The 15,917-nt window shown below is 43.6% G+C and overlaps 1 protein-coding gene across 1 annotated transcript in view; it reads left to right on the top strand.

The window, feature by feature from the left end:
- Positions 1-15,917, top strand: part of nid1a (nidogen 1a) — a 151,159-nt gene that overhangs the window by 18,884 nt on the left and 116,358 nt on the right. Inside the window, exons 6-7 of the mRNA XM_073056657.1 lie at positions 1,490-1,741; positions 10,686-10,886. Coding sequence (XP_072912758.1) covers positions 1,490-1,741; positions 10,686-10,886 — 453 coding nt within the window. The remainder of the gene's footprint in view (positions 1-1,489; positions 1,742-10,685; positions 10,887-15,917) is intronic.

The following is a 15,917-nucleotide window of genomic DNA, read 5'->3' as shown; positions in this document are numbered from 1 at the left end:
ATGTTTCAGTAATTACCTCCTCTACAAGGAGGAGGACTGTTTGATTTATTAATTAATTATGCTCACCAATGCCTCTACTTTCTGAGGAAGCTGAGAGCTGGGCTTCATACATTTGTACTTGTGACCTTTTATGGATGTGCAGTTGAGAGCACGTTGCATTGCTGTGTCGCATGGAAACTGCACAGCAGACAGGAGAGCTCTACACTGGATAGTTAAAACTGTCAGCACCTGGCTACCCAGCATCAAGGACATACTTACAAAAAGATGCTGGAGGACAGGCCAGCAATATGAAGGATCCCCCCCCCCCCCCCCCCCCGCTTGCGGACTCTTTGTCCCACTCCCCACCAGGGAAGACGCAGCGTCGATGCCAGGACCAGTAGACTCAAAAACAGTTGCTTCCCCCAACCCACCAGGCTAATTAACCCACCCCACCACAACATTCACATCAGCCTCTCCTCTCCCCAGCACTTTTCGTCCCCTGCCCCACCCAACCCGGTGCACTGCCCCTTTACAGCCACCTGTAATTTGTGTTTTATATTGTTTCTTTTATATTTATTGTGCATCAGATCCAGAGTAAACATCATTTCATTCTCGTTTGCCCTTGTGCACTATAGAATGGCAACAAACAATCTTGAATTAGTGATGGGTGGAGAGGAGAGAGTTGGGGGAAGGATGTTATTTTGGAAGCAGGAAGATGGTTCCAAGGTGACCTCTGGATCTTCGCTGAGGACTCGTTCTTCAGGTGTGATCCGAAGGCAACCACAGGATACTGGGTTAATGAAGTATGGGAACCAAGAGTCATCCATTTAGCACCTTTCTGCCTGCTCCAGTCAGGTTACAGCTGACTGGTACTAAAATTCCACTCTCTTGTTAGCTTTGTCTCACTAATATCCATCATATTTGAAAATTCCATCTTTCTCCAAACACAGCCTCTTGTGGGAGGGAATTTGAGTCTGAGGTGTTCTGATCTCCAGTGTACACACTCCAGCAGGGATCACTGGAGGGCAGCACTGAAAGGGAACATCTGGATTAAGTTGTTGCTGCCATTCCTGCCCCCAGTCACTGTATCCCCCTCACTGTGCTGTCTTGTATAAGTTTTCACTAGTGTAAGAACCACTTCCCTTTATCAGAACACTTTTAAATAAATTTTCTATGTTTTCCAGCCAAACAAACACAACACCACATTACCCTACGGATTCGAACTAGAGGTCATAGGTTAAGGGTGAAAGGAGTAATGTTTAAGGGGGACTGCTCCACTCTGAGGGGGTGCAAGTGTGGAATGAGCTGCCTACGGAAGTGGTAGGTCGGGGTTCAATTGCAACATTTCAGAAAAGTTTGGATGTGTTCATTGAAGGGAGGGGTATGCAGGGCTCTGGGCTGGGTGCAGGTAGATGGGGGCGAGGCAGAAAACTAGGCCAGTATGAACTAGATGGGCTGAAGGACCTGTCTTTGTGCTGTTGTGCTCAATGACTTTGTTTTGTTTTGCCAGGGACGCCACAGCGTGTGAACGGGAAGGTGAATGGAAAGATCTTTGTAGGAGTCAACCCCATGCCTGTCCAGTTTGAGAACATCGACCTTCATTCATACGTGGTGGTTAATGATGGGCGGTCGTACACAGCTGTCAGTAGAATCCCAGCCACGGTGGGGTGGTCTCTGTTACCGTTGTCTGCTGTGGGAAGTATTATTGGTTGGATGTTCGCGTTGGAGCAGCCCAACTTTGAAAATGGATTCAGTATTGTTGGTAAGTCATTTCTGCAGCTCCCAATTGTTACTGAGAAATGGTTGGATGAGGTAGTTGTTACTACTTCGTCATTTGCAGTTGTGCCTTCTGCTTTTTGTCCTCGGGAATCCCCCTCTCTAAATATCTGTGCTGCTAAGCAGCAGAACACTCAAGCAACAACAGCAAAACAAGCTCCTTGTCTCCCTCTCCCACGCAGACACAGGCTTGGACTCACTCGACAGCCTGTCTCTGGTCCTACAGCCTCCAGTGGACAAGCAGACATCTTTAATTGTTTCAATTGACTGTGGTCAAATAATCTACCAGCATTCGGAGTCTGCCCTAACCAAAGCCCCAGGTGAACCATGAGATCTGCAATCTGCTGGAGGCTAGATCAGTGACATTTCAGTCTGGCGACTAAGTTAAATCCAAGAGGTCCCAGTATGATCACATGAAGTGGCAATACCAGATCAAACTTGAATCACTGAAGTTCTCTGGCAGCAATGGCAGGGCTTGAATGCTATTACCACCTGCAAAGGAAAACCAAGCGACACAGGTAACAAAAAGGCTTCATTCCTAGTTGAGCTCAGTGCTTTCTATGCTCACTTTGACTGTCAAAACATGGAAGTACCCTCACAAACTCCCATAGCCTCCGGTGACCCTGTGATTTCGGTCATTGTGAGAATATCCTTTAGGAGGGTGAACCCATAGGAAACATCCGGCCCAGACAGGGTACGTGGTTAAGTAAAGACCTGGGCTGATGACCTGGCTGGAGTTTAACCTTTTGCTTTAGTAATCTGAGGTACCCACCTGCTTCAAGCAGGCTTTGATCATACCAGTGTTTAAGAAGAATGTGGTACCTGCCTCAAAGACTATCACCCACAAGCACTTACACCCACTGTGACGAAGTGCTTTGAGAGGTTGGTGATGAAACATACCAACTTCTGACTTGGATCTGGTCTAATTTGCCTACTGTCACAACAGGCTCATAGCAGATGCCATTTCATTGGCTCTTCACTCAACCCTGGAACATCTGAACAGTGAAGATGCATACATCAGAATGCTCTTCATTGACTACAGCTCAGCATTTAATATGATCATCCCCTCAAAATTAATCAATAAGCTTGAAGACATTGGCCTCAATGCATCCTTGTGTAATTGGATCCACAATTCTCTCACTTGCAGACTCCAGTTAGTTCAGATTGGCAACAGCATCTCCTCCACACTCTCCATCAGCACAGGTGGAGCACGTGGCTGTGTGTTTAATTAGTCCCCTGCTCTACTCGCTTTATCTTTATGACTGGATGGCTAAGCACAGCTCCAATCCATATTCAAGTTTCCTGATGACGCCACTATCGTTGGCTGATTCAAAGGTGGTGATGAATCAGCATATAGGACGAAGATTGAAAGTCTTGCTGAGTGATACCATAACAACAATCTCTCATTCGTTGTCAACAAGGCCAAGGAGATGATTATTGACTTCAGGAGTAGGAAACAAGAGGACCATGAGCCAGCCTTCAATGGATGATCAGAAGTGGAGAGGATCAGTAACAAATTCTCCATTGTTATCATATCAGAGGATCCTGGGTTCAGCACGTAGTGCCGTTACGAGGAAAGCATGGCAGTGCCTGTACTTAAGAGTTTGAAGATTTGGCAAGTTGTCCAAAGCTTTGATAGACTTCTGTAGATGTGTGATGGAGTTTTTATTGACTGGTTGCATCATGGCCTGGTATGGAAACACCAATGTCCTTGAAAGGAAAAGCCGACAAAAGGTAGTGGACATGGACCAGTCCATCACGGGTAAAACTTTCCCCACCATTGAGCACACCTATGAGGAGTGGTGTCACAGAAAATATCGATCATCATCCATCATCAAGGATTCCCGCTATTCAGGCCATGATCCCTTCTCAGGAGCTACAGCACCAGATTCAGGCATGGTCATCACCCTTCAGTCATTAGACTCTTCAACCAGAGGGGATTACTTCCCTCAACTTTACTTGCCCCATCACTGAACTGTTCCCACAACCTATGGACTCACTTTCAAAGACCCTACCTCTCAGGTTCCCTATTTATTGCTTATTATCTTTTTTTCCCCTATTTTTTCAGTTTGTTCTTTCGCACATTGGTTGTTTGTCTTGGGTGTGGTCTTTCACTGATTCTGTTTTTTTAAATCTGTGATTGCCGATGGGTTATATGAGGTGACATATATGTACTTGGATAATAATCTGCTTTGAATTTGGAGCAATCATGTTTTTAGGATCGGGGAGGAGCCGCACAGTGTCATGGGAAGAATGTACCAACACCACACACTGAGAACCAGAGGTCAGGATTGTGCTGCAGCCGCTCTGTCTGGACCTCTACTGCCCTTTTGCTGGGACAATGACAATTGACGTGGGCTGATCAGGAAAAGCATTGACATTGCTAATCAATCAATCAATCAGCTTTGAGTCTGCGTTGTTGGGGCCTTTGAAATTCCATACATTTTCCAGGAGTTTTTCATTGATTCAGGTGGCATCCATAAATGCCACTGATTCTGTGGAAATAGATATCCGCTGATCAAAAATCTGAGATCCCAAAAGAAGCAGTAGAAGGTGGCAAGGCCTCATGGCCTGGTGTTGAAGCACCAATGCCCAGAAACAGAAAAATCCACAAAAACTGGTGGATAGTGCACAGTTAATCAATCACAGGAGAAGCCCTCCACACATGGAGCAAATCTACAAGGAGCACTGCTGCAAGAAAGCAGCATCCATCAAGGACCCCACCACAGAGGCCAGGCTTTCCTCTCACTGCTGCCATCCGGAAGGAGACATATGGACCTTAGAACCACACTGACAGGTTCAGGAGCAATTATTACCCTTCAACCGTCAGGTATCCATCAAGGACCCCACCACAGAGGCCAGGCTTTCCTTGAGTCCTGATGAAGGGTCTTGGCCTGAAACGTTGACTGTTCCTTTCCACGGATGCTGCCCGACCTGCTGAGTTCCTCCAGCTTCTTTGTACGTGATGCTTTTCTCTCAAAGCTGCCATCCGGAAGGAGACATATGGACCTTAGAACCACACTGACAGGTTCAGGTGCAATTATTACCCTTCAACCATCAGGCTCCTCAACACTCACTCACCTCACCTCAACACTGAACTGATTCCACAAACTATAGACTCACCTTCAAGCACTACACAGCCCGTTCCCAGTATTTATTTTTGTTTGTACAATTTGTCTTTTTGCACTTCGGTTGTTTGTCGGTCTTTGTGTAGTCTTTCACTGATTCTATTGCATTTCTTTGTTCTGCATAGAATGTCTGCAAGAAGTTGAATCTCAAGATAGTGTATGGTGACACATTTGTACTTCGATAATTTATTTTGAACTTTGAGATGTAGATGGATGGAAACAGGTAGTCAATAAACAACTATTGATGGAAGAGGAATTGGGGAAACAAATTTGGGATTTCAGTCGAGTGAAAGAAAGGAAGCAAAGATTTGTTTTCATTTTCTAAAAGAACAATTTGATTGTTGCTAGACAATATATATGACATGGAGACTGCAACTTATTGGGTGGTCCAAATGTCAGTGATGTTGAGGTTTAAGTTTGTGAAAATTCAGGGAATGGGTTAAAAATGCTCATTAAAAATTTGATACTTTTCCATTTTGTTGGATCTGTTGATCCAATTTTCTAACGTTGTATATTAGTCAATGTTGCGTATGTTCCCAGAAAAATTCCTGAATTCTGGTGCAGATGTCAAATCATTTGATGTATTCCTGTTGAAATTGTGAACTCAGGAGATCTGGAGTTAAGCCAGAACTGTTGTGCCACTTGAGGGACATGACCCCACGAGTACATTAGCCAGATGGAAAAGAGATCTCTAAACTGCAGCTGTGTAATTAATTTTCTCCCCTCTTTGTACCTTGAGGCACCATCAGGAGACAAAGAGTTGGAAGTTATGTAAAATTACTCTCAAGTTCTGTTCTATAGAAAAGATTTTTTCCGACTTCAATTCTTCAGTCAAACTTTGGATTAGGCGTTTTAAAATATTTAGTTCTGTTCAGCGTAGTTACCAGATCGCAGCTGTGAGAATCCCATTGCACTATGATCTCAGTTCTTTTTCTGTAATGGCTATTGGACGCTCTCCTCTGTATGGTCCTGCCTATCCTGAGAGCAGTTGTATGGGAGAGGTGAAACAAACGAGTCCATCCCTATGTTGTTCATAGCCCTCGCAGTGCTGACTGGTTATGGACATGGCCAGAATGCCCCATTCAAATTCCTCTCTCACTTCACTGACTGTACCTTATCTGATTCCATGTACTTTATCTTATGTGGATCCATAGATCTATAACTTGGCTGGCAAAAATCATTTGTCATCAGATTTGTATTTAATTATTCTCAGATTGTAGCTGATCAGTTCTTGCTTTGGTTCTGTAACCAATAATATCTATTCCTAACTTATAACAGAGCATTCAGTCAATTGGCCTCTTAAAGTAACACAGGATAGACATAACGATGTCTCCACTAACAGGGAGTTCAAAGCTCAGGGCCATAAACAGTAGATAATTATGGGGAATCTCTTTATGTAAGTTAAATTGGTTATTATTGTCATATCTATGAAGGAGGAGTCACAGAGCACTACAGCGTGGAAACAGGCCCTTTGATTTAAGGTCAGCCCTCCTTGTCCACGGATTCCGCCTGCACGGATTCAACCAACCGTGGATCGGGAAAACCCAGAAGTTCTCTCTCCAGCACTCGTTGTTTGAGCATGTATAGACTATTTTTTTTGTCATTATTCCCTAAACAATATAGTATAACAACTATTTACATAGCACTTACATTGTATTAGTATTATGAGTAGTCTAGAAATAACTTAAAAGTTATTTCTGTAACTTAAAAGTACAGGCAGTCCCCGGGTTATGAACGAATTCCATTCCTGAGTCTCTCTTTAAGTTGGATTTGAAGTCAGAGCAGGTACATCTAGTATTATTTAGCGTCAGTTAGTCAAACGTTTTTCTTAGTATATAGTACATATTTTACCTTTCTATGCATATAAAACACTTAAGAGACATACGTATTTCAGTAATTAAACCACTGCGTTGCTTAGTAATAATTGTTGCTTTCATCCGGGCAGGGCCTTTCAAATGCTCCATTAAAATTGTTCCGATGATGGCATTTCACCTCTTTCCGATCGCTTTATTATTTCCACTTTATTTTCAATCGTGATCCTGATTATTTTCGTGAACAGAAACACTGCGGATTCAGAGCCTCGCCGCCAGGTCCTAATGTCCACCGCACTGAGACAGGTTAAATAAGGTCCAGGGTTCTGCTGGGTCCTAAAGACCACAGCATTGAGACAGGTAAAATGAGGGACTTGAGCATCCGCGTTTTTCTGTATCCGCGGGGGTCTCGGAAACAATCCCCCGTGGATAAGGAGGGCCGACTGTATATAGTCAGTGGGGAACTGGTATTCTGCCTAGTTCCATCAACCCACACCTAGACTAGTATAACACTTTGTTTTACCTGTCACACGTGGAAATCATTTCATCAGATGAACACATAAACGGTAAGGTGCAAAGCATAACAAAGTAGATTGTGAGGTCAAGAAACCATCTTATCATTCTTGAGGAATGTTCAGAAGGCTTATAACAGTGGGATAGAAGCTTTCCTTGAGCTTGGTGGAACGTGCTTTTGTTCCTTCTCCCTGATGCGAGAAGGGAGGCGTGTGTGTGTCCAGCATGGGTGGTGTCTTTTATTATGTTGGTTGCTTTACCTAGGCAACATGGAGGGGAACTGGTTCCTGTGATGTGCTGAGCTGTGTTCACATCTCTCTGCAGTTTCTTGCAGTCCTGGGCAGAGCAGTTGCGGTGTCAGTCAGATAGGAAGGTTAGGAGGTCGAGACTCAGGAGAGGCTGAGGTGAATGGAATTGGGTGAGTAAGTAAAGGGAAAGCTTGATGCATATTTAAAGTTGAAGATGTGTGGGTGAAGAAAAGGGTAACAGAAAGAACTGTTGAGTCGTTGAAGAAGACCCCACTTGGAGTACTGTGTTTAATTCTGGGCACCTCACTACAGGAAGGATGTGGATACTACAGAGAGAGTGCAGAGGAGATTTAGAGGGATGTTGCCTGGATTGGAAGGCATACCTTATGAAAATAGTTTGAGTGAATGGCATTTTCTCCTTAGAGCAACGGAGGATGAGAGGTTACCTGTTAGAGGTGTATAAGATGAGGGGCATTGATCGTGGGGATAGCCAGAGGCTTTTTTTTCCCAGGACTGAAATGGCTAACACGAGGGGGCATAGTTTTAAGGTGCTTGGAAGTAGGTACCGAGAGGATGTCAGGGGTAAGTTTTTCACACAGAGAGTGGTGGGTGCGTGGAATGCACTGCCGGCGACGGTGGTGGAAGCGGATACAATAGGGTCTTTTATGAGCCTCTTAGATAGGTACATGGAACTTAGAAAAATAGAGGGCTATGTGCTAGGGAAATTCTAGGCAGTTTCTAGAGTAGGTTACGTTGTCAGCACAACATTGTGGGCTGAAAGGCCTGTCATTTCTATGTTCTATGCCAGTTCATGTAGAGTATAACTGCCAGCACAGGTCAGGTAGGACATCAGACTCATAAGGAACACTACATAGGAAGCATTCATGACCTACAACTCACATTTCAAAGCAATTTGGAAATGGAAAGTATATGATAAGAAAATTACTTCCTCCAGCACGAGTCCTATAAAGAAGCTGGAAAATTTGAGCTAGTCTCTGTGAGAAGTAACGTCTCCGTGGAGTGTGATGGAACTCTCTCTTACAAGTAAAAAGCCTAGGGGTTGGTTGATAACAGTGCTGAACCAGAAAAGAATTGGCCTCACCTGAGGAAGGACAGAAATGCAGTACAAAGTAGGTTCACTGGCCAGATACCGGGAATGGGCAGATTGTTTCATGAGGAAGAATAATGGGAACACCAACGCCTTTGGGCAGAAAATCCTGCCGAAGGTAGTGGATTCAGCTCATTACATCACAGGTAAAGCCCTCCCACCATTAAGTATATCTACATGAACTGTCACTGTAGAAAAGCAGCATCCATCACCAAAGATCCTCACTACCCAGGCCATGCTCTTTTCCCACTGCTGCCATCAGGTAGAAGTTACAGGTACCTCTGGACTCGCTCCACCAGGTTCAAGAACAGATACTACCTCTAAACCATAATAGTTACGCTCATTTAAGGCTCTTTCATCTTGTTATTTCATGCTTGTTATTGCTATTTATTTATATCTGCATTTGCACAATTTGTTTACAGTTTATAGTTCCTAATGTTTACAGTTTACTGTTACTGTTCTATAGATTTGCTAAGTATGCCTGCAGAAAAAGATTCTCAGTGTTCTATGTTGTGACATGTATGTACTCTGATAATGAACTAAACTTTGAAGTTGAACAGCAGTCTCATATCCATTGGAGTTTAGAAAACTGAGAGTGGACTTGATTGAATGTGTAAGTTCATGAATTGTTTTGACAGTGGATGAGGAGACATGAGATTCTGCAGATGTTGGGAATCTTGAGTAACACACACAAAATGCTGAAGGAAATCATCAGGTCAGGCAACGTCTGCGGAGCAGAATGAACAGTCGTCATTTTGGGCCAAGGCTCTTGACCGAAGGGAAATGTCGACTGTTCATTTCCATCCTTAGATGAATCTCAGATGAATTCATAAAATCAGTCTCAAGGTAGTGTATGGTAACCTATATGCACTTTGATAATAAATTTCCTTTGACTTTAACTCGATGCTGCTGGACCTGTTGACTTCCTCTGACATTGTGTTGTGTGTTGGATGAGGGGAGGAGGTTTCCTCTAAGGGAAATCGAGAACTGGGGGTTGGGTGGGGGGGGGGGGTTACTAGGGTGGCAGCCTTTTTGATTGCCCTTCTCCCTTCCTCAGAAGGACAGTGTGTATTTTTAAAGCAGGGGTAGTTAGACAATTGATAAGCAAAGTGAAAGGTTTCTGTGGTAGGCAGCTAAGTGGTGTTGTGATTACCATAAGAACATCCAAAATCTTATTGAATGGCGGAACAGTTTGAGAAGCTGAGTGGCCCATTCCTGCCTGTAGTTCGACTCTGTGTCCCTGAGAAGCTCCTGAATCCAAAATGGTGCCCACCTCTGGTACTAAAACACCGTGATCCATGAAGGTGTCTGCAAGGTATGCATTGTAACACCTGGCACCTTGTGATGGGCTTTGTTTGAATAATCTTGTTTATTTTACACTGAATGTTTCTTGGAGGGCCTTCCTCTGAATTATTGTGAGAATTGTTTCTTTCTATTGAGAATTGGGGGGAAATTAGTTCTGTTATGTTACTCAGATTCCAGAACAACACAGAAGAGGCTGGGCTCTGCATTCATTTTGATCTTGTGAGGATTTCCATAAGGATTTTTGGCACCTGGTGCTTTTGCAAAATTGCAGGCCCATATTAGTTACTAAAATCACTTGGGAGCCTTAAACATGTGGATGAAGGCGGATGTTAACTGCATTAGTGGAGTCCAGGCGTCTCTGGGGAACTTACAGAATTGTGGTGTTCTGTCATGATTAGTCTGGAATGTGCACGCATTAGTTGCAAATTAGCAAGCCTAATTTGGCTCCAGGTACATCCTCACACTTAACAAGTCCAAATGCCATCCTGATTTCCTAGCCTGGACCTTCCTTGTAATGATAGATTCCTCCAATTTTGCAATCCCCATGAATGCTGCATTTGTCTCATTGGGGGCTTGTTCTCTCCAGTTTCTCTTTCCCTTACTTCCTCTGGTGACAGAAAACTCATTCTCTCCTCAAAGCCTACCTCATAAATCAAGCTCTTGGGCATCTTTTCTAATATCAGTTTAAGAGGCTGAATGTCAGTTCTTTTGACTAATCACAATCGAGTGATGGTAAAAGTTAAAGGTGCTATTTAACTGTTGGGTCTTTCAGTGTGGTGGTGATCAGTTATGACTGGTATCTCTTTTTATTGACCAGGTGGTGAATTCACACGTCAAGCGGAAGTGACTTTTAGCCCTGGTAATGAGAAGCTGTCTATCACCCAGCATTTTAGCGGAATCGATGAGCATAACCACCTCACCATTGCTACGAAACTGGAAGGGCAAGTGCCTGAAATTCCGCAGGAGTCAACCGTGCATATAGAGCCATATAGTGAGCTGTACCACTACTCGAGCTCTGGTAAGCAAATGACGAGGAATTATTAAACGCCGCTGCTTTGGACAAGTTTACTTAATGATGGGCTGCTATCGTAGAGTAGCAATTAGCAGAACGCCATTACAGTTTCAACAACCAGGTTCAATTCCCGTCACTGTCTGTCAGCAGTTTGCACATTCTCCCCGTGACCGTGTGTGTTTCCTCCGGGTATTCTGGTTTCCTCCCGTATTCCCAAGATGTGCAGGTTGGTAGGTTAATTGGTCACGTGGCTGTAATTGGACAATGCAGGCTTGTTATGCCAAAGGGAACTGAAACCATTCTGTACTTCTAAGTAAAAAAATAAATATATAAACCCAACTCGAAAGGAAGCAAACCTCAGCTAAGAGACAAGAAAAAAAATTATACATTGGTTTAAAAAAAAGTATTATTAAACACCATGTTTACCAAGGAGTTGCTCGTAATTGTCAACATATCCTTTTCATATGCCATCTACTTTGTTTTATGGGGGGGGCGGTCTCAGTAAGTTGATTAAGTTTTATTTTGAGGAAATTACAAAGATGCTTGGTAGAGGAGGGCAGTGAAAGTTGTTGGCATGGAATTCAGTAAAGCATTTGTCAAGGTCCCTCATGGTAGTGGTATTTTCTGTGTGAGGAGTGGTGCGCCACACGGTCTTTCGTTCCGCGCCTTGTAAGGCATGAAAATGCCCGAGGCTGGCCTCTCGGACCTGAGTTGACATCGTCATCATCTCATGGTAGAGTAGACCTGACGGTTGTTAGAGAAAGATACAACAGTGGCAGGAAAGTTGTTTCCACTGGCAAGAGAGACTAGAACTAGGAGACATAACCTCAAGATTCGGGGGAGTAGAAGTAGGACAGAGATGAGGAGAAACTGCTTTTCCCAGAGGACAGTGAATCTGCAATCTCTGCCTGGGGGGGGGGGGGGGGGGGAGGGCGGGGCGTAGTAGAGGCTACCTCATTAAATGTGTGTGTAAAATACAATTAAAAAGATCTTTGCATGGCAGGGGAATTAAGGAGTATGGAGACAAGGCAGGTAGGAGGAGCTGATCCATGTTCAGATCTTACTGAATGGTGGAGCGGGCTGGATAGGTCGAATGGCTTACTTCTGTTCCAATGTCACATGGTCTTATAGAAACGGGTACAAGTTTCATCCGGGCGTTTTGATGTGCCTGAGCTAACAAAGCAGTGGTAGGATCTATCTACGTGACCCAACTTGAGGAACTGTAGGAGATGGCAGGAGTTGTTACTGAGAAAGAACACTGGTACAATTCCAACTAACCTCTGATTCTGTGCCCATGGAGCTGGCAATCCTTCTAGATTGTGCAGGATTATCCAGGGTTTAAGCGGAATGCAGGAGATGAACTATGAGGGTTGACAGAGGCAAAAATTGTTTGTGATCATATTTAAACATTCACTGCTGATTACTGAGTAACACACACAAACGCAAACTGACAGGTCGGCATCTGTGCAGAGGAATAAAGAGTCAACATTTTGTGCAGAAACCTTTAAAGGGTCTCAGCCCAATATGTTGGCTCTTTACTCTGCACAGGATCAAAAAAGTTGCAGCAAGTTGTAAACTTGGCTGGCTCCATCATGGTGCTATCCTCCCCAGAATCAAGAACTCCTGCAAAAGGCAATCCCTCAAGAAGGTGGAATCAGTCATTAAGAACCCTATTGCCCAGGACATGCCTTCTTCTCATTGCTACTATCGAGGAGGAGGAACAGGAGCCTGAAGGCACACACTCAATGTTTCAGAAACAGCTTCTTTGTTTTCAGATTCCTGAATGAACAATAAACCCATGAGCACTACTTCACTTTCTGTGCTCTCTTTTTGCTCTATATATTTAGTGTGTCTGTCTGTGTATATGTACAATGTAGTTTTTATTATTGCCATTTACTTGCTGCCACAAAACAAAAAAAGTCATGACATATGCCAGTGATATTGAACTTGATTCTGATTCTACTTTGATTAGTTGCGGTCTTTTTGCCCAGTTCCCTAAAGCACTTCCTGACATCTGAGTGGCCTAGCCTTTAATTTTAAAATTATGCCTCATTTTGTCCTGGATTTCCCCCCCCCCCCCCCCCTTCCCCTTCCCCCTCCCGGGCACCTACATCAGAGGAAATTGTTAAGCCTTATCACATTCTTCAATCATCTTAAACACAGTCCCTTTGTGAGTGTGGGAACTGTGTGTGCAATCCACCCTTGCTGCAGGGCATATCAGTGATTCCTCTTTCTGGGGTGGGGGGGGGGGGGGGGGGAGGGATTGAAATCCTCAGAGGTTCCTGGTCCATAAAGCACAGCAACTTTGGAATTTGATTACCCATCAGTTTTCCAGAGGGCCATTACTTCATGCAACTTCTTTTCCCTATGAAATCTGAAGGAAGTAAGTGAAGTAAGATACAGTTGAGGTGAGAGGAGGTAATTTAGGAAGGAGACATGAGGGACAAGTTTATTTTAAGAGTGGTGGGTGCCTGAAATGCACTGGTGGGGGTGGAAGCAGAAATGGACTTTTAAGAGACATTGGGTTAGGCACACTAATGTGAGGAAAATTGAAGCATATGGGTATCGTGTAGGCAGAAGACCCATGTGATTAGTAACATAATTAGTTTGGCACGTGTGGGCAGAAGGACCTGTTCCCGTGCTGTACTCTTCATGTCCAAAAATTTCCCAGACAGTACTGAACAAGCTGTTGAGTTAATATCAGAATCAATTTTGTTATCATTGGCGTTTGCCATGAAATTGGTGTTTTACAGCAGCATACAGTGCATCCATAAAAATACTATAATAAATATATATATAATAAGAAATTGCATATTTCTTGTTGGAGAGGCAGTGGCACCTCCAAAACAGATGGTGATGTAGCCAGTTCAAATGCTGTCCATGGTACATCTGGATAAATGTACAGAATCTATGGAAACATGGCTGTGGTATGTTTGTTTGCAGGCTCTGAAGATTAAGTCACTAATTTTGGTGGCCCCAGTTCCCAGGCTTACTCTTGCTCTTGCATGGATCTCAGCTGATGGTGACAATTGAGTTTTATATATTCAGAAAGAATTTCTGATATGTGAATGGCTAAACAGGCTCAACAGGCCAGTTGGTCATCTCCTGCTCCTATTTCTTATGTGATGAAGTCACATGAGATTAGAGTGAATTAATAAACTGGATCCAAAATTGAATCAGGGTGGAGGGAAAACAGTTCAGATGCCACCCTCTAATTGCCCTTGTTGGTTAGTGGTGATCGGTGATCTTCATTCAGTGTGATGAGATGTTCCCATGGTGATGTCAGATGCTCCGTTGCACAGTTTACATCTAGTGCTGATGAAGGAGCATCCCATTACATTTCCAAGTTGGAAATGGCTCATTCCATGAAAGAGAACTTGGAGGTGATGGTGTTTCCAAGTAGATTGTGCTCTCTTTTCCCTCAGGTTTTAGAGCTTTGTGTGTTTAGGGTTGCTGTGGGAGATATTAATGTTGGGTTGCTGCAGTACATACTCTGGATGATGTAGTCAGCAGTGAAAGGAGAGGATTGTTAAGATGGTGAGTCAGCTGCTAACTGTAGGTCCTGGATGGTGTTGACATCTTTGAACTCTGGTTATGTTCCATTCTGAACAGAGCACTATTTATCTTCAGTCCAAACTCTCACACTGGTGTTAGCACGCTTGCTGTGGTCTATCAGCTTTGTTTAGGTGGGAGGCATTCTCTCCCTCCTGTGTCAGGCATTTATAAGTTCAAGACCCATCTTGGGGATTTTGGTATTGAAATCTAGACTGATACTCCCATTGCAAATCCGTGAGGTAGTGTTCATAGACCATTCAGAAATCTCTGCCATTATAAAGGCCATAAGACATGAGCAGAATTAGTCCATTTGGCCCATTGAGTCTGCTCTGCCAATCCATCATGGCTGATTTATTACCCCTCTCAAACCATCTTTCTGCCTTTTTAACCCTGTAACCTTAGAAACCTGTACTAATCAAGAATCAATCAACCTCCGTTTTAAATCTATCCAATCACTTGGCCTCCACAACTATCTGTGGCAATGAACTCCACAGATTCACCACCCTCTGACTGAAGAAATTTCCTCCTCATCTCTGTTCTAAAGGGACATCCCTCTATTCTGATTCTGTACCCCCTGGTCCTAGACTCCCTTACTAGAACAAATAAATTTCTGAATGGTCCATGAATGCTACTCTTTATTTTGTTCTCTTTAGTCTTTACTTATTTTTGAATATTTCTTTTTGTAACTAGTGGTTAGCACAAAGTGGTGTGGGTTCAATTCCCACCACTTCCCTTAAGGTGTTTGTATGTTTTCTCCATGACTGCATGGGTTTCCTCTGGGTGCTCCAGTTTCTTCCCACAGTCAAGGATGTCGGTACCGGTTGGTAGGTTAATTGTCCAGTGGTTAGACTAGGATTGAAATTGGGAGATTGCTGGACAGTGTGGCTTGAAGACCCAGAAGGGCCTGTTTCATGCTGTATGTCAATCAATGAACTTGTAGTAGTTTATGCACTGCACTGTACTGCTGCCACAATGCAACAAGGTTCATGACATACATCACCAGGGGAACGCTGCTGATCTCCAGATTAAATTGGGGTCTTATTTGCTCCCTCAGGTGACTGTAAATCTCCCTTCTGCACTGTTAGTTTTTTCCGGGGCCTCAGCCATAACCAAATTGAATGACTTGCTGTTTAATCTCAGTGCTGTCTTTGGTATCTTGCTGTGCAGAGAAGCATTTCCTGCAATGTCAACTAAGACAGCAGCTTTGCTTCAAGGATCAACTTCTATTTGACGTATACATTTACACATTCAGAATTTGTGTATTGGTCAGGGCGTGGCGTGCAATGAAAAGCAACAGCATTCAACAGTTACAAAGAAAAGTGAAAGTTAGAGATTAAAATAGGGGTATAGAATGAAATGTGCAAAAATACATAAATACCTGCATGTGTTTACAGTGCAGTGACGTGAAGGGTTAACTGGAATGGTTTATCAGACTAACTGTCTGAGTGAAGAAATGTTTTTTTGTTTTATTGCAGCCTTTTT

This window comes from Hemitrygon akajei, chromosome 9 (genome assembly GCF_048418815.1).
Source record: "Hemitrygon akajei chromosome 9, sHemAka1.3, whole genome shotgun sequence".
Classification (NCBI taxonomy): domain Eukaryota; kingdom Metazoa; phylum Chordata; class Chondrichthyes; order Myliobatiformes; family Dasyatidae; genus Hemitrygon; species Hemitrygon akajei.
This window is presented reverse-complemented; position numbering and strand designations above follow the sequence as displayed.